This window comes from Cyprinodon tularosa, unplaced genomic scaffold (assembly GCF_016077235.1).
Source record: "Cyprinodon tularosa strain WSP-4 unplaced genomic scaffold, ASM1607723v1 ctg37, whole genome shotgun sequence".
Taxonomy (NCBI): Eukaryota; Metazoa; Chordata; class Actinopteri; order Cyprinodontiformes; family Cyprinodontidae; genus Cyprinodon; species Cyprinodon tularosa.
In genome coordinates, this window is record NW_024039085.1 from 3,897,998 (window position 1) to 3,917,086 (window position 19,089).

The 19,089-nt window shown below is 36.8% G+C and overlaps 1 protein-coding gene across 1 annotated transcript in view; it reads left to right on the forward strand.

The window, feature by feature from the left end:
• The window catches only part of LOC119790728 (collagen alpha-1(XIX) chain), a 178,731-nt gene that overhangs the window by 144,076 nt on the left and 15,566 nt on the right, over window positions 1-19,089 (forward strand). Inside the window, exons 37-48 of the mRNA XM_038296417.1 lie at window positions 4,177-4,230; window positions 5,832-5,876; window positions 6,694-6,744; window positions 6,875-6,919; window positions 7,806-7,832; window positions 10,368-10,421; window positions 11,302-11,346; window positions 11,655-11,699; window positions 11,797-11,859; window positions 12,248-12,283; window positions 14,752-14,796; window positions 15,865-16,008. Of these exons, the coding sequence (XP_038152345.1) occupies window positions 4,177-4,230; window positions 5,832-5,876; window positions 6,694-6,744; window positions 6,875-6,919; window positions 7,806-7,832; window positions 10,368-10,421; window positions 11,302-11,346; window positions 11,655-11,699; window positions 11,797-11,859; window positions 12,248-12,283; window positions 14,752-14,796; window positions 15,865-16,008 (654 nt within the window). The remainder of the gene's footprint in view (window positions 1-4,176; window positions 4,231-5,831; window positions 5,877-6,693; window positions 6,745-6,874; window positions 6,920-7,805; window positions 7,833-10,367; window positions 10,422-11,301; window positions 11,347-11,654; window positions 11,700-11,796; window positions 11,860-12,247; window positions 12,284-14,751; window positions 14,797-15,864; window positions 16,009-19,089) is intronic.

The window sequence follows — 19,089 nt, forward strand, 5'->3', positions numbered from 1 at the left end:
AAGATTAACAACATTATTACATTTTCTTTAATATAATACCTGTTTTGGATGCAGAAAATAATTGGAAAAATCTGTAGAAGTTAAAATTTTCTGCAAACTTTGGAGAATTATGTAAAATTATGATGAATTTTAATTTCTCCTAAGACTTATGTGTAGGTCCCATGCTTTTCATTTGCATTGAAAAAAAAATCGAATGAAAATAATGCTTCAAGAAAACAGGTCTATGCATTTGACACTATAGCATGCATGGTTTTATCCCCTGCTAAGACAGGTGGCTACATGATGAAAAAAAAAACGTCTGCAGCATGTCTTCTGGAACTCTCAGACGTCTGTTTTTCCTGCTACACAATTTGCACATCTGCTAAATATGCAGCTTAAACCCAACGATAGCATCCTTAATCTCATACAAAACAAAGAAAAAGCTGTCTTACTTTACATAGACTTAAAGATGCTTTAAGCTAAATAGAAACTAACCGGATGACCTACTTCTGAATTAATTTGGCTGATAATTATCTGACCACAAATTGAGCATTGCAGCTTCATCCCCAGACTGCCTGTTAATCCTTACATCTGGAAAGAAAAAAAAAAGGAAGATACAAAGAAATGGTGATATCATAATAAAAATAACGTTCTTACCCTATTGATGTAAGGTGGGATCTTCAAAGAATCCAAAATAAGGTGATCTGCAAAGATTGTGTGCAAAAGGATGAGCTGTGTAAACAAGTTTGAGCTGTCCCATTTAAAGGAAAAGTCTGGTCCAATTCAGAATTCAAACTTCTGAAAGTACTTTAAATATGATCCAAGTCATCTTGAAAACATTCTTCTTTGAAACATTGGCTACATATTACGCATTTTTTCTGGCCAGAAGTTTGATGGCAAATCCTTCCTCTTCAAGTTGGCAATCTGATGGTGAACCCGTCCGTGGAGGATCATGAATCGGAAAGGTGACATAACTAATTTTTTTTCACTTTTACCCGATGTATTAAAACATCCAACTGCCATGCACGTAGGCATTGTCAGTTTAACTATAGCTCTCATGATTTTCAATGGTTAAGTCTCAAAATCTTAATTAATTGTTGTTGATTGCAGGCGTGTCTGGTAGCTCCCATTGATTTTGCTTGTAAAGCGGAGAGAATGGCGCTCGGCTACTGCACCGTGATGTCACTGCCGGAAGATGTCATGATCTCAGCTCTCAGAGATCCCGAAGAAAATTACTATTTTTCTTTTTTACTGATTAACGCTAAATTCGTTAAATCCCTGCCATCCTATTAGTTTTAGTTATAGATAATGATCCATTGATCATTCTTTGCTGACCGGACTTTTCCTTTAAGTGAGCACATGGTACGTATGTGCTACTGGGAGTTTGAGAGGGGACGTAAAACAAAACATGTCTTCGATTGAGGGTAACAATGATAATAATCATTCAAAAAGCACTTTACAAAAGTATTTCGAGGTACTACAAAAATTAAAAAAGGTTTACCGATAATTCAAAAAATTTTAAATCAATCATAAAACCTAGAAGAGACTCTGAGCATCTTTGTGACCCCCCCTCTGACAAAGAACTAAGATTTACAGCATGATTACATTATAAACAATTGGATTTATTTCCTCGGAATACACTCTTCAAATGATAAAAGAGGATAATAGTTACTATTTAAAACCACATAACTGCTTTGTGTGGACGTTGAAGGGGCAACAAATCCCTCTAATCCTCCCTCCCATTTACAGGCTCTGTGATGTTTTCTATTGGTGGTTATTATTCCGTTTTGTGTTTTATAAACATGCTACAAGTATTTTTTGTTTGTTTTAATTGCATATAGAAATGTGGCTTATGCCTCATCATGCCAATGCTGTCTTAGTGCCCGTAATGACAACAGGAATTGTTCCTGTTGAAGTTTGCAGCTGACTTTCAAACTTGTTAAAGATACTGATCTTTAACAAGTTTCAGTCATCCAGGTCATAGTCATTCCGTAAAAATTCAAAAAATATCCACTGGACTTGGTTTTTAAGATTTGAAGACGTTTCGCCACCTCTCCAGGAAGCTTTCTCAATTCTTGTTAAAGATAGATGCAAGAACTGAGCACACAATCACTTGCAGGTTTAATAAATCGCTTTGCAGGTTATAATAATTTTGTTTTTGCCCCCTCCACCCATAACTTTCTGCCATATTCTAGATATTAATGAAGGCACAAACAGGAAAAAAATGTTTGCAACTGCTGTCCACTGATTTTGCACTCCTAATCCTTTGTTATCATCTGCTTTGCACGGGTAAAAAATAATACTTACTTTCATAAATTACAAAACATGACTTTATAGAAGTTGCCCAGTGACAAACTGACGACCTGTCCAGGGTGAATCTGGCCTTATGCCTATAGACTGCTGGAGATAGGCACTGGCCCCACCGTGATCCTTATGAAATAAGCAGGGGAAGATGGATGGAATGGACATCCTATAAATCTGCTAAATTTCCTTGTGTCTTACCTGAAAAACAAGCACTTTATATGATCACAACCAGAGATGGGAAGTAACTAAGTACAAATACTTCATTACTGTACTCAAGTAGATTTTTCTGGTATTTTTACTTTACTTTACGACTTATTTTTATGGCGACTTTTTACTTCTACTCCTTACATTTTTACACAAATATCTGTACTTTCTACTCCTTACATTTTAAAAAATTGTCTCGTTACTTTAGTTTTGAATCATTTCAATGGAGTTACCGTTATTATTTTTCACGTCATCAATACCAAATTCAATCTAATTGGATGGGAATCTACGTTGCATTTGACGCACCACTACAAGCTGAATCGACAGATTCGGCGGTATTCATTGTCGGCAAATCATTGCAGCTTGGTGGCGGTGGCGTTAGCATAGTAGCATGGACCACGAGATGATTGAAAATGAACACAACGGAGATCTAGTCCTATTGGCAGACATCCATTTAAAATGTAGGCAACGGCATGAAAAAAGTGGTTTCTACTTTTACTTTTATACTTTAAGTAAATTTACAAGCCTGTACTTTGTTACTTTTACTTGAGTAAAGAAGTTTAATCAGTACTTCCACTTTTACCAGAGTATTTTTTAACACAAGTATCTGTACTTTTACTCAAGTACGGAAAGTGAGTACTTTTGCCATCTCTGATCACAACAAACACAGCAAGATCGTTATCAATGCGTATCTTTCCAAGAACTTGACAATATGCAATAATTAATATTGCAACTTAATTGTCTGAAATGGAAGCAGCAATAATTTTCTTTTAGATATGAAACAATCCAATTAGATGTTCAGGTGTAAATATATAGTTGAGACAAATGAGACTAAAAACAGAAATATCAAGAACATCACTGACTCTCCTGATATTTTAAGTGAGTTTTTTACTGAGTAAAGCTTATTGTATATGGTTTAGTTCAACTGAAGGTGTGGAGCCAGAAAAGAACCGACAGACACCTTTAAATCTAGCCGACAACATACATCACCTGAGGTTTGGATCAAAGTGGTCATGCTTGCTGCCCAATAATAATGCTTTAAGACCAAGCCCCACAATTTCTGTCAGATTTATGAAGCTGGGTCTTTGAAATGATTTGCTTTGATATGAAATGCAGTTTGAAAATAGGTTTTTTGAAGAATGATACAGTTAAAATGTTGGGAAGCCTGAAAATGTACACAAACGCCTTCACAGATTCCGCATCTTTACAATATTTACTCAAACAGTTAGGCTCATCAATTATACATTTTCTAAGACTGTAACAAAATGAGAATCTGTTTTTGAAGTTTCATTAGCACTTCTGAGAAATTAAAAAAGCCAGAAGGAACCAAATATCAATAAAACCTTCTTTTAACTGTAGCCTCCTGACTTTATAAGCCGATACAAATGTTATCTCCAATCTACGCAGTAAAAAGGGAAACTAAATTTATAAGCAAGGAACTCCACTATCCTTTGGGACTCTTTCCTAAATAGTTTAGAGATGTGTCTCTTTCAATCTGATTCTATTTCCTTCTGGTTTTATTGTGGAATATTTTAAATCTCTCATTCAATTAATTGGGAATATAAAACGTATTATAGTAATGCTAGTAAAGGTTTGAAATTATTGCACTATTTTTCTTGTCGGTTTTCAAAGCTTTAATTCATGGGTTACTGTTTCGTTGTCTTGTTTGTTTGTTGTTTTTTTTTGCAGGGACTAGTAGGTAGACCTGGTCCAGTGGGTCCACAAGGATCAAAAGGAGAAAAAGTACGATTTGTTGCTTTCTATGAAATATTACTTCATAAAAATATTGTTTCTTATGCGCACAATTTTGTAGGTCAATAAAAAAAGAAATCTGTAATTGATTTTTTTTTTCTTTTAAATGGCTGACTATTAAATATTTTACTGCTTTTTTCTCCGTAACTTCAATGAAAGTATTGCTAGATTTAACAACAACGTAACAGAAGAGAAAATGTTAAATTAGTAGAAAATATCTTTCAAAAATGTTGATGAATATCAAAAGCAGAATTGTTTCAAATGAGTCATCCTTCCTAGAGTCGCAGAGATGCAGCAAAAGACATTAGAGATTATTTTAGCTACATTTCAAAAGAAAAGTTACAGTTATTGAAGTCAATTATAGTTGTTTTTGCTGACAGAGTGAGATGTCAGAAACATTTTAAAACATTTTAGGAAAGCTGAAAACTGAAAAATAATGTGGTACTTTGTGGATTTTTTTTAACCTTAAGAATAGACTGAGAAAGGATTATCTGTGTATTATGATCAATTTGGGGTGGCAGTATTTTTTTTTTATTTTTTTGGGGGGGGGGGGGGGGGGGGGGGGGCATGTCAGTGCATGGTTTTAATTGGAGTTATGGATAATATGTATGTGATAAAGTTTAGCTCTATCTCTTTTTGGAATGTACACAACTTGCATTTGGGAGACACCAAGTGTGGGGGGGAAAGGGTCTTGGTAATGAGGGTGGTACATTTCTTGTACTTATGTAGCACTTTATCATCCTAGGACCCCAACATTTGGTTAGTCCCCCAATCAGGCCCACATTTACATGCTGGTGATATGCTTTGTAGCCTTAGACCAGGCATCCCCAAAGTCCTGCAGGTTTTAGAGGTTTCCTTGCTCCAGCACAGCTGATTTTAATTGAAAGCTCATTAACAGGCTTTTGTTCAACTGCAATCATCATAATCAACTCTGCTAAAGCAAGGAAACCTCTAAAACCTGCAGGACAGCGGTCCTCAAGGACCGACTTTGGGGATGCCTGCCTTAGACCTACAGAAGGGAGGCTACCAGTAGCCCTCTGACCACCAACGGGAAGCAGCACAGATGAAGTTACTTGCCCTTTAAGCAAATTAAATAAACATATTGTTAAATGCCCATCAATAAACAAATGCACTATATATTTATTAGATACTGTAGTTTTATTGAGGAACATTTGGACAAAACATGTAAATCATTGTTCTCCTGCTTCTGAAATATAAAAGAAAGCTCCTTTCCTGGAAAGGTGCTTAATTTGAACCCAAAACACATTATTTATATTTTTTTAGTAATTTGTTTGAAAACCATTATTTTATAGCTTTCTTTTATTTTTCAGTGAATTGAAAACTGCTATTCATAATTATTTTTCTTTCAGAGGCTCATTATATTCTCTATCAGACTTGAGACTTGATGCTTAAAGTTTATTACAGTTTTTACGTTTCAACAAGATTTGAACATTATGTCTGTTTATTCAAGGTCAATATAAGAAAATAAATTATGTCTATTTTTTTTTCTAAAGAAGCTCTATCTGGCCTTTAGTAAAACTATGAACTCTTATTCTGTTATCATTATGATTTTCCTTCATTTATTTTTGCAGGGAAATGAAGGACCTCCAGGCAGACAAGGACTTCCAGGTCCTCCAGTAAGTATCTGAAGCTCACAAGATTTAGTTTTCCATAATGCCCATAACCTCCACAAAGGTCATGGGTTTGGTGTCCTCATGAGAACATTTTAAAGGTTACTGTGTTAGACTCATGTGTTTGCTACTTGTTCAGCGTTTCCCTTAATAACGAAGCACAACTGACAAACAAGTGCAAACATGATGAAATTGTGGATCATATTCTTAATAGCACTGAGTCTTGTTCATCCCTTTTAAAGGACGAGTGAGTAAGCACTTCCAGTGGCAAATCTATAATTCATTTGCTGTCTCCTTGAACTTGCCGTGCACTTCCCCAACACACACACACACCCCGCCACACCTTGGTCCTATAAACCTGCTGCTTGGGAAGAAAGGGGATGGCTGAGTGGCCTGAAAAGGGCACAGGCCTTCACTTGCTTCTAAATGAGAACCTTGACTTCTTCTTGGTTTACATTAGCTCCCATTTATAAATCCATCACTAAAAAAAAACTCCTCTTATAACACTAACCCAAAAGGTTAAGATTACCTTGTTCTCCTACCCAAATCTTTTTCTTTTTAAAATACTTTTTTAATGTCTGACACCTTGTTTTCGGTACAAGAAAAATCTGTTTTCTCCTTTTTCTACTCCTTTTTTACCTTCTTACTCATTCTTTCTCCATGTAGTCCCTAAATGAGCTATTGATCCTTCTCATGTAGCTTTTAAAAGCTTAGCTCTCTGTAATTGCTCAAGACCTAAGCACAGTTTTCTGTAAAGGCTCTCTCTGCCTGAAACCAAAGAACTCTTGCAGAGAGGTTGTCTGATTCACTGATTGTGTTTTAGGGTGTGCCGTATGTGGAGGGGAAGGGGATGAGCAGTCTGTACAAGCTCCAGGTAAAAATATAGATTTTAACTCGTTTTGTTAATTGGATTTATTGAATTTGAGGGTACAATACCTCTCAGTGAATTGAGTTTGACCTGTGTTGTGAAATATTTGTCATTATATAAAGAAATGTCTTTGCAGAGTGGTGGAGCTATTTTAGGACCCCCTGGTGCACCTGGTGCCCCGGTAAGTGTTGTTGTGCCTCAGGTAAATCCTTCAAAGTGTGCTGTAAGGGACACTAGCAAAAAGGCATGCTGATACCGTATAAGCTGGGGAGCCTGTGAGATCTGAATAACAAACATCTTGACCGACCCTCCTGTGTTATCGTGGCTCTGAAGCTCTTATATCACAGTCAATCACTGAGGGTTGGCAAGGGCCAAGAGGCGTCCTGACTCCCAAATAGGTGCCTCTGATCCATGCCGGGACACACAACATCATTGAAATGCAAAATGAACTTTAGAAGTTCCCATGCTCTCCGCGGTGCCAAGTGGCCTGATTTGCTTATCGCTGCAACCCTCCTTTCCTGCCTTATCAGACAGTTTGTAATCTTGTCCAGTCCAGGGAGACATTAAGTCACTGGCCCTGCAGGCATCCTTTCGCTAAAATGAACACTTAAGGAGGTGACAAAAAGCAGACGTTGTGCTGTCCCATGGTGCACAATGCACATGAACCACTGGTAAATCTTCAGAATGCTACTGCCTGTACTGCATCTATCACCGGCCCAGCAGCGCCTCTGGAGCAATCAATAAGAGAGCTTCCTCATCAGTGTTAAGGACAGGACAGATAATTTATCTTTTCTTTTTTTTTTTCAATTCAAAAACTGCAGACCTCGGTTAGTATAGCCTCCATCAAACCTACACTGGATTACTTGATTTATCCCAGAAACACAATTGCAGTATTTTCATCATTTATGACAAACTTGGAGAAAAAAAAGGCATCAATGAATTACTATGAATTTTACCCGCTATAATCAATAACTACATAATACATCGGACGGCTGTCAGGCCTTTAGGGATTGTAGTTATCAAATCTCTGGAAGTAATTGTTCTTTCTTGTCTCTTTCTCTTTTAAGGGTCCAAAGGGAGACGAAGGAGCTATTGTGAGTAAAGTTGTCTGTTCTGAAATGTTTATTTTTCATATGAATTACAGAGGGAAAACTTATAGCTACCTATCCTCATTGTCTCCCTGATTTTCTACTGTTTAACACAAGTCAAAAAGCCTTGAGTCAGAGCATTTAACATCTTTCAGTGGAACTACAAAGTACAATGAAAAGAAAAGAAATTACCTTATCTGCGAAATATATGAGGCCTATGTACGCAATATAATGTCATACCTCTGGGAACTAACAACAACTAACTTCATTTCAAATGTGCCCCTTACCTACTTGCTTTTGTACTAAATTGGGAAAACAATCCATTTGCAATCCACACAGACATAGAACAGTCTCGACTTTTCTGACGTCACCCTGAATTCCTCTTCCCCATGGGACCAATTGCATTTGTCATTGTGCTGGTCACACAGTGATTTTTCACCAGAATGTTAATTTGACATCCTTATAAATTGTGCAGACGGGCTACAGAGCCACAGTGGAATTGCCCCAATCCGTCTCACAGCTGATCCTCTGGCTCGTCCACTCTCCTCCTTTTTCCCGTTAGCCACAATAGCTTATTCCTGACAATCTGCATGTGTGACAATTACCCGGACAATTCATCTCTGTCGGCACCGGTTGCTTCTCTGTTGTGTGTAATGGTGTTTCTCCATGGCAGCCTGAGCAAGAGGAGGTAGATAGAGGCCATCAGTTGCTCAAGAACAGAGAATGGGTCTCTATTTTTAGAGCAGAATAAAGTCTTATTGTGAAAGGGGCTTTTTTTCAGCTAATGGTTCTGTAGCCTACATACTGTAAGAGTGTGTATTTGAATATCTGAAGCTATTCTCCCAGGGCTGTTTGAAACAAATTAATAGATGGAGACATGCATCAATCAAGGACTACAGATAAAAGTAGAGAGATAAATCTAGCAATGGCAGGATATGCAAACAGACACACTTTGTTTCTTTCTACAATTTAGTGAAAAATTATTTTCCCCCTATATGGAAATGCATAAATCTTATAAAAACCCAAAGCTACAGTACGTCTTACAAGTTTCTTCTGTCTTACCAATTACATGTATTATATGATCAGTCATATTTCAATATTAGACAACCTAGAAATGCGTTTTTTTTTTTATTGTAATTCTATTTTCAGCCAGCAGCACCTAGTCCCGCTTAGCACCAGAAAAAGAGAATCAACAGAAGTCCTGCTCAAAACATGTCTGACAACACAAAGTTAGGCTAAAAAGGTGTTAACATCCAAACTGGTATCATCAAAAGAAATTCAAGAAAAGATGGAAAAGGAAAAATATGGCAAAGCTTTCGAGGTGTGACCAGCTCTCACAATTACTGAAAGAATGCATTCACAACCGATAATCAAAATCACTTACTGCCTCACTTGTTGATGTTTTCTTAACATCCATGCAGACTCCACACATCCTGGACAAAAACTCAAAGACTTTTACCTTCAGGTCAGCAATACATAGTCCTTTTTGCAGAAACCAACTGTCACAGATATGGTTTCTTTCCCCAGGCTGTCTACATAAACAACAAAATAAACAAAGCTTGAGTTTTCAGTTGTGAAAAAAATATATACAGATGTGAAGCATGAAAACTGACAATGTAAACGCTTAAATGCACATACAGCTTCCTTTATCTGTTATTTGCCTAGAGGGAATTTTTTTGTTTTATTATTTTTAACATCTGTTTGCTGTCAGCTCTTAAAATCAAGTCAAATTCCCTGTTTGTTTACTTGATAGTGGCTAATGAAGCTAATTTTGATTTGTCTGTTCATAATTCAACAATGGTAAAATAAGTAGTCCAAAATGAAATTAATGGAAGAGTTTCAATGGAAAAAACTTTGCTGACCCAAAATTACACAAAGGCCTATTCTGTTACCAAAATATTATCCTAATTAAAGAGTTATCTAAAGGTTCCCAGCAAGTTTCCCACTGAACCACTTAAAAATAAAATGGTTTTCGAGGGCCTAGTCAAAACCAAGATTTAAACAGACTCTTCTTCCATGAGACTATTATGCAAATGAAGCCTAAGCTCTAATTGTCAGTTATCACAAACACTTGATGGCTGTCATTTCCAACAAGGATAGCAGAAGCATTTGTCAGGTTTTGTTGCAAATCACTTTCTCAGATGGGGTCAGTATGGTTCAAAGCATCTTTTTCTTTGATCAATGAAATCATCATTCGAAAACAATTCACTTAATGTATCTTTATATGATATTAAAATGTGTTTGATGATAAAAATTTTGCACTGCAACTAAATACATCATTAAATACATGTTAGAAAACAACTGCGTATTTACAGTACCATAAAATTGGTTTATAATTGCTTGTTTATTTAGTTATGTGTTTATGCATTAACATGTTGCTTTATAATTATGTTTGCGGCCAACATTTTGTACATTTGTTGAATGTGAGATAAAAACAGCACCCTGTTTGGCTGCAAAATAGGTGCAAGCAACAGCTCCTAGTCTACATAATTAGTGCCCTCTTCAGCTTGACACAACAGGTGGTGTGTTTTTCTCTCACAGGGGGAACCGGGACCCATGGGCTTACCTGGGCTCGAAGGGCTTCCAGGTGCCAAGGTAGGCAGCAAAAGCGTTTTTCTCCTGCAAATGAGCTTCCCCTGATTGCAACACCACGAAATGTGCATTCTCTCTGGAGAATTCTCATTATACATAGTTAGAAAGTGCTTCTTTGTGAAAGGATGTATCCGTCTTATGGAGAATATAAATGCCGAGCCCTGTGAACATTATAGGTGCTAGTTAAAGTTACGAGCCAGCTTCAGGGAAACTAAATGTTTTTTTTAGAGAAATTCAATTACTTGTGTTTTGGTTTAAATATCGCCTGGAGGAATTTCAAGTCGACATTTCCGGAGAGGATATACTGCAATTTGGAGCCAAAGCATTAATGTAATGGCTAACAAAGCACACAGTGAATTGCAAGTGCTGGTGTAGATACATTTTCCTGAAGAGGAGCATCAACTTCTGTAACATCAAGTTTTTTTTTTCCTTCTAGAACCGTCAGTGGTTTAAAATGTGCACATAAGTGCTTACTGTGTAAATATAAACAAAGAGGTGTGAGAGTTTCAGCCTTTGTATCAGCCTTTAAATCTGCTCATTTAAGGACCATATTATAAGCCTAAATGTTTGCAAAGAAAAATGTCCCAAATCATTAATTTTGAATCATGTTGGTAGAAATTATTTATCAAACCTAACTACAACTTTGTGTCATTTTCTTTTCACATTACAGCTGTGTTGTTCTGTGTCTTGGTCTGTCTCATAACAACCGACTTAAATTAATTCAGGTTTTGAGTTTTCATGTTAGAAATTGTGAAAAGGTTTAAATACTACACTGTGCTCCATCAACAATATCTTGCAATATGTCCTGAAAATGAAAGGTTACTCTAATACTTTTGGTGCCATTTCTCTCTCATCTTCCTGATCTTTTTTTTTTTTTTTTCAGGGTGATATCGGCCTCCCAGGTCCCCCTGGGGGAACTGGTCCTTCAGTGAGTATAATGTATTCATTATTCTCTTTATTTGTTATACTTAATGTTCTTATTTTTGCCATGCTTCTTTGTAAAATCTGATTTGTTGTGTTTAAAACCCCAGGTTGCATAAGGTCAGCTGTGTTTCATTACTTTGAAAAATGTGTTAGGTAATAATAGACTACTAGGCTTAGAATACTACTGTAAACTGGAGTGTACAGTATAGAGGATTATGGTGCAGCCATACAATAAATAGAAGCCCCCAGATACAACACTACTGAGGACCTATCAAACAAGCTATGTTCTCCTACTATCTCTGTGATTGACAGGGGAAGCCCGGCAGTCGCGGAGAGCCAGGGATCCCTGGAGAACCGGTGAGCTGCAGCCTCAAACTCCTTTTGAACTGTCAATCCCAGCATTATCCCTTTGTCACTGCAGACTGACACCCTCATGGTCTCTGTTCTCTGACAGGGTGAGAGGGGGCCTATCGGAGAGACTGGATTCCCTGGACCTGAAGGACCTCAAGGTGTTCCTGTAAGGACACGACTCTGTTAATCAGCAGATCCTACAATAACGTCCACACCTCTTTACGCTTTTAGATTCGTTCTTGATTTTAGCTTTTGTGAAGAAAAGACCAACATGATTCAAGGACAATACGGATGAAATACGTATGCTATCTGCCACTTGTCCTGTAGATGATTATATTCCCACATTCCTCTATGTAATTACCATCAGTGGTGGTTTCTGTAATTTTCCCTGTAAGTGCACAATGGAACAGTGTTCACTCAGCAATCAGGATCATTATCCCTCAGTTGAGATATCTCATTAACTGTGGAGATTACTAGGAGTGCAAAAGCGCTGATCCAATCGAAGGTGGGAGCTGATACAAAATGTCTTTGTTTGTGTTGCGGTTCATGAGCAGGGGAGGCCTGGAAAAGATGGAACTCCTGGATACAAGGTGAGTTGTTGCAAATCCCCTTATAGAAAGTGCTTTACATCAAGCAGGCTACAGAGAGATGGCGCAGCAGATTTTTATCCCCCCCTTCGGCATCAGCGTGCGGACTGCATTAAACTGATTTGCATATTTTGAGATTTTAACGATAGAAACTAAATGGAATCCTGCAGGTTTAAGGCTTTGTTGACTTTTATTCTTTCTACCCTAATTATACAGTTAATGCTTTCAGACAGTGATAAAACGTTTGTAATAGAGGGCGTTACACACTTCAAATTAATGATGTATTTTTTCGCTTAGTGAACCTGGCTAGAGTTGAAACAAATCCAGCAGAAAAAAGTCTGCTTTTAGATGGCTGATCAAATTTATTATACGCTGTTTACTTCATGAGCACTGAGAACGGTCCTGCAGGATGCAGAACAGATCTGCTTGAATAGCCACTCCATACACATTATATGATCCAACACCCAAACTTGACTGATTGTAGTTATTACTGTTTTGCCCAGATATACAAGATGTTTTTCACCTTACACCTAAATAGCAGCCCTAACGCTTTATTGTTTGTTCATTTTTATTATTTAATATTTTGCCACTATAATCTGCGTGTTCCACTGAGGCCATCTACATAGAGGCTCACATTCTGGTGGAACAACAGTGCCATCTAGTAGGTGGCTTTTCTCATCTTCATAGTTTGCTTGCTCACTGCTTTGAGGTTTAATATAATGCTCAGGGAAGCACATTTCAGTGGGCTAGATGATAGATTTAAGCTTCCCATCAGACAGTGGGGAATACACCATGCTGTAGATTAAAGCAGGCAAGGGAGAATGGCATCACAAAGCGGTGCCCGCTTTAAAACCACATCATGCCAGATGTCATGTCTTTTCCATGCCTCCTGTAATCCAGCGGGAAATTGATACAAAGATGCTCCCTGAGGTAATAGTATGAGCAAAGTAAAAGGAAGCAATGAGGAGTGACAGGAAGGGGACTGCATGACTCAAGATGTTGTGACATGAAGCCGGAGACAGGTATTTTCCTCGCGGCTCATCCGTACAGTAGAGACAGCTGGTGGGAAAGCAGACCTTTTTCAAACAAATCTAGAGTGATGGAGAGGAGCTGTGACATTGCAGAAGGTTAAACACTATACTGAGAAATGTTATGCAAGCAGCAGAAGCTAAGCAGAGTTTAAAGCATTCAAAGCACAATCATTAGAAAACAGTCAACGTTTGTTGGAGTCATGCATTTTCGAGAGAGACAGGTTTGAGTTTTTCGAAAAATGAACAGTGAAGGACTTCATAGAGCTTTGAGCTGCAATACCAGTTTAAGCCAAATCCAGACAGTTTATTTAAAAATGAATTGTGAATAAATTAATTTTCTGCTTCCTTGATAAATGGCAAAAAAAACAAATTGAAATGTTTATAGGATAATAAAACAATACATTAAAAAAACATTCTAGTAAACCCCTGATCATAACCATCCAAAGAATACAAGCATTATTAAATTAACACAAACTAAAAAGGATTACAATATACTTTACATAGCTTTTTTTTTTTTGCACGCTTCCATTATATTTAGCTTGTATATTTTATCTTTTTAAGTCAATATCCGAGAAAGTAAAGCTCTGATTGTTGATTTGTTTTTCATTTGTCCGTTTAAACTATTCAAAACTCTTAACTCAACAATCAAATGTTGTTTATAAAAGATATTTAAAATAAAATGTACTATGCACGGTGTGTGTGAAAGCAGGCAAACCACACAACACAACTTTTACATAAAGTTTCATATCTTAAACTGTCCTTAGCATCTAATATTTTGTGTTAGCACAAAAAATTCAGTTATTAGAGGCGATAGTGACATACAGTGACGTACAGAAGTTTGTCCTCCAACCAGAGGGTCAATGTTAGAAACCCAGTTTCATCCATCTTAGTCTTCGTGTCCTTCAGCAATATTTCATCCCCATTGCTTACAGATAATGTTCAGAGGTCTTAATGGCAGTGTGCCCCTGCACAGCTATGGCTACACTGTAGCTTGCCGCCATCAGTGTGTGAATGTGCGTGAATGGCTGAATGCCTCACTGAGACTGAAATGACCTAACTGAGTCTTCTTCATGCAGTAGCCACTTTTACTCAGAGTAACCTGTAGCGTTCACACATGATGCGACTGGCTTATCTTGATCATAATGCGTAAAATATGTACTTGTACTCGTCTTCTGCTTATCCGGGAACGGGTCACAGGGGCAGGATTCTCTGCAGAGATAAGCCTGAGGGGCTACAGGGTCAAACAGGAGCCATAGTCCCGCGAGTGTTTCAGATTTTACAGTGGAAATAGTGTAAAATTGGTCATTCATCAGCCAATTTCTTAGTGCATCTCTAAAATTTTAAGGATTTTATAAGTTACCTCTTCCTTAAAATAGATGATAAACTTCTTTTACTTTTCTAGTGAAGCTCTTAAGTCTGTGTGTTTTTTTTTTCCTGCAGGGATCCACAGGTGTACCAGGTGACAGGGGATCCAAAGGAGAACGTGTAAGTAGCATAACTCTTTCCAAATAAAAGCTGGTTCAAACATTAATGCTAAAAATGTGTTCATAGAATGGAAATGAATGAATGGTAATGAAAGTCACAATGAATGTGCGTTTCAGCACAAATATTACTAATCCCACAAGCACATGAGCACCGGAAAGAAAGGCATTTAACGCTTAGTGCAGCTTTTCATTGTGTTTGTCAAGCTTCGTCACAGTTGCTCAGTAATCTTTTTTTCAAATGTTGCTATTAGAGGAGAAAATTAGACTTTTAACGTTTTTACCAACAGAAGAATGCTCTGCAGGTGAGAGAAACTGACAAAATGGATCATGGTTCATGGCATGGTTAGGGACTTTATCAGGCCTTACAGTTTGGGTTTTCTGCAACTACAAGCCCAGCAGAAATTTACATACATCCATATTAGTGGGAAATGTGCTGCAAAACTGTCCAATAGGGGATTTTTCATAGGATTCGTAATGGAGCCATTTTCATTGTCTTTATAGGTTTGATGCCAGACAAATCTGAGTAAACAGTAGAAAGTATAGACAAGTTGATCAGTTTAAACTGTCTTCCTTTTTTTCCTATATCAGGGACCAAGCTAAGACCTACTAATGTGGCTGTGTTACATAAGCTATAATAGGTGCTGTTCAATAAACCTTTGGGCCAGGCCCGCCTAGTACCATCAAGCTTTGGCAAAATCCACACAGAAACTATGATTTTTTTTTCTTATGTTTTAAAGAAGTCAAATCAGTATTAAGGATCGTAGTTTTTTATCATATATAAAGCCAATCTTTTAATGGTTCTGTCTTTGGTTCTTTCATATCTACTAGCCCTATCAAAGACTTTGTTATACATATTGTATTTTTTCACATGTTCCAGTGCTAAAAAGTGAGAATTTGTAAAAACATATACAGTAATATGCTAACTTCCGATTTTGAAATTAGTCAAATAAGTCTTGACTAATTTCTAGTTTCACGTAATCCCAAGCATGATATTATATTATATTGATATTTTTACTGTTGCATTTTCAAAGACCATATTATCAAAATCAGCATCTTTTTTTAACCACAGGGTGATCCAGGCATTCCAGGAGAAAGAGGTGTTCAAGGTGAGAGAGGTCGTGTAGGAGATCCTGGCCCCATTGGACCAATGGGACCACCAGGAGGAAAAGGAGATCCTGGCCCCCCTGGACAATTAGGCAGTGTAAAACTGCTGGTGAGTTGCAAAACATGCTTTTTTTCCCATGAAAAGATTCTGTACCTATAGAATTAAAGTCATTTGACAGGATACTGCAGTTTGTATAACCAGTGTAGCTTCTTCCTGCCTGGATGGAAAGCAATGTATCTACAGCTTTCTGCATAAAAAAATATCAAACTAAGCTGAGCAGGGAGCTCACTGTTCATTCTCTGCTCAACGCTTCCCACTCCCGATCATCTAGGCGTAACAGAAGGTCAAAGCAGGAGAGAGTCGGAAGCAGAGGGAAAGACAGAGATATGTGGGCGTGCCAAGAGCTCTGCAGAGCGGAGAAAACACCTCCATCTGTCACACACATTTTACGCTCATTGTAGTTATATAACATCCAGAGTGATGAAAAGCTGTTTTGAATGCAACAATACAACATTGAAGCCTATTGTGTGTCGTTGTTATGAATCCTGCCCTGGAAAGCAATGCAGTTGGGAACAGTTCCTCACTCACATAAACCTGAGACTGAAAGTCCTTTGAGTGGAACAACATGTACTGTATGTGGATAAGTAAAGAACTATTTTTACAGCTTTTTTTTTTTCCTTTTAGGTGTTCACCAAAGCAGACAAGGCATACCGCTAAAAGAGAATGGTTTTAATTAAAAAATTAATAAAAATGATCGGTAACCTTCAATATCTGGCTCACCCAAAACTGTAAAACCCAGAACAGCTTCTAAGCAGCTTTGGCAACATTCTTTAAAGCAAAAACGAAAAATCACCTTGTGTGCAATTTGCTGATATTTTGGGTTAAAGCAGCTCCCTTTTGTTAAAGAGGTTTGCCAGAGCATTCACAGTGTTAGCACTCCCCTCTTTTCTATCGCATATGTGTGCCCCGCAGAGCAGCTGCACCTTGAACACAACTTGAACTGCTGAAAAAAGGATAGCCAAAATGTTTAAGAAACTCTGCTGAGGTATTGAAAAGCAGAAGAATAAAAACACGACAGGACATGTTATTATTTTAGAAGAGCAACGTTTTAATATACATACTGAAATACACGTTGCTTGTAGTTCAAGGCGTTTATCTCTTAAATGGACTTAAATAGCGTGGAAAAAATTGTCATAATTTCTAAAAATATGTTTTAAGTAGTTTATATTTGTCTTATGTTCCATCAATATGTTTTACATATACTGAATTGAAGTATAAAGGCAGTATTTACATTTAAAAGGTAGAATGACACGATCCCAGATAATCATTATTATAAAGTTATAATAATAATCATATATCATCAACGTTTTTGATAGGCTATCATTTTGCAATTCCTCTACAGTTGGCATCACAAACAATGTTAGCTGGATGATTGCTAATAATAATTTTTGGTTGAAAAGCAGCGTTAAAAAAGTGTCTCTCAGAAATAAAGTGATTTATACGTATTAATATTTCTTTTAAAGTTGAAAGGATTATAAGCTTCTTATTGAGCCATTATACCAGCAGCATAAAGCAACATGTGGGGGAGGATAACAATCTGCTACTCTTTTCACCAAAGAAATGGGGGGGGGGGAAACTCTTACAATTTCTCTAGCATTTTTTTCAAATTACTTGGAAATGTAATAATAGTAAGACAGCAGTTTCTATCTGTTTGGAATAAGATACCATTTCAAACTGGCTCTTTATACCTGTATATGAGCTCATATTTACACATTCAATAAATGTCAAGCATTAAAGCACATTCCATCACAAGTATTTCGATTATTTAGATTACATTTTTTTTTAAGATGGTTGTGCTATTCTTCCATTTGTGGATTTTATTAGAAATGTATTCTCGCATCATGCTTACCTTTTTTTAGCTGCCATGGTCAGAGACCAGGCGATACATTACCAGTACTACAAGCTGATATTTATTTACATTTCATGAATCAGATCCTTGCATCAACATTTTTGCAATTAGAGATAGTAAATTGCCATGTTAGGAACTGGTTTGATGAAAAATAAATTATAAAAAAAAATCTAATAAACAATTGTCTCTATGTTGGGTAGCCATGGTAAAATACAATTTAAGTCGGGCTGCAACTAATGATTATTTTGCAAATTTATTAATCTCTTGATTATTTTTTTTGATAAATCGATTAATAGCGAGATAGCCAAAGGTTCCTTAAAGAAGTTTTTTTTTTTTTACAAAATGTAACCCGGTAAAACTAAAACTTTTCCACTTTAGGAGCTATAGAGCATGTTGACAGACAAATTTTTTATTTTTTTTTTATGTCAAATGCAAGATGTTTATATATGATTTTACAATTTTGGTATAATTGATGCTCTAAGTTTGTTGTTCTATTAGCTAAAAGCATGTTTTACAGTTTCTATAATCCAGTAAAAGATTAATCAATTAGTAAATAAGCTGTTAATTATTTCAATGATCGATTAATCACGATTAATCCGATTAATTGTTTCAACCCTAAATTTAAGATCGTGGTTTTCTTTTCCCACGCAAATATGGCAAAAAACATGTTATTATAAAAAAAGCAAAGCATAAATTTGGTTCATAAAAGATTACAAAGCACCATAAATGAGAGAAACTGGCATGGAGACACTCAGAAGTCACATGTTTCAGTCAATGTCCACAAAGTTTAAATGAACATGTCTTAGTTAAAAACAAGACCTCACCACAATAAGATGTAAATATTACACACTTCCAATGAGTTAACCCAGTTCTCCAATATGACCACCCATTAATAAATGCTGACAGGCTGACTTTAGTCCATTTTATTCATGACTGTAACAATAACTTGCTTTAGCAAATGATTTATAGACTTTCTTACTGCTAAAATATTCTGGATGTTTTTATATTTATACTATATGTCTTTATAATAGCCTAGGATATTTCAGAGGCACACAGAGCTAACATAATTCCTCTGTGGCTCAGGGTGCATCACTGCAGTGCTGAACATAAAGTAATAGCCCTTTGGAGAGTTACACTATCAAATTTAATATGCCTGGCTAAATCTGCTTTATTTCATGCTGAGCTCAGATCATGAGCTGAGGTAGAAAGAGATCCTAGAGGAGAATTTTAAAGTATAGAACTGTATCTTTTTTCTTTCCTTCATTTCGACAGTGTATGGC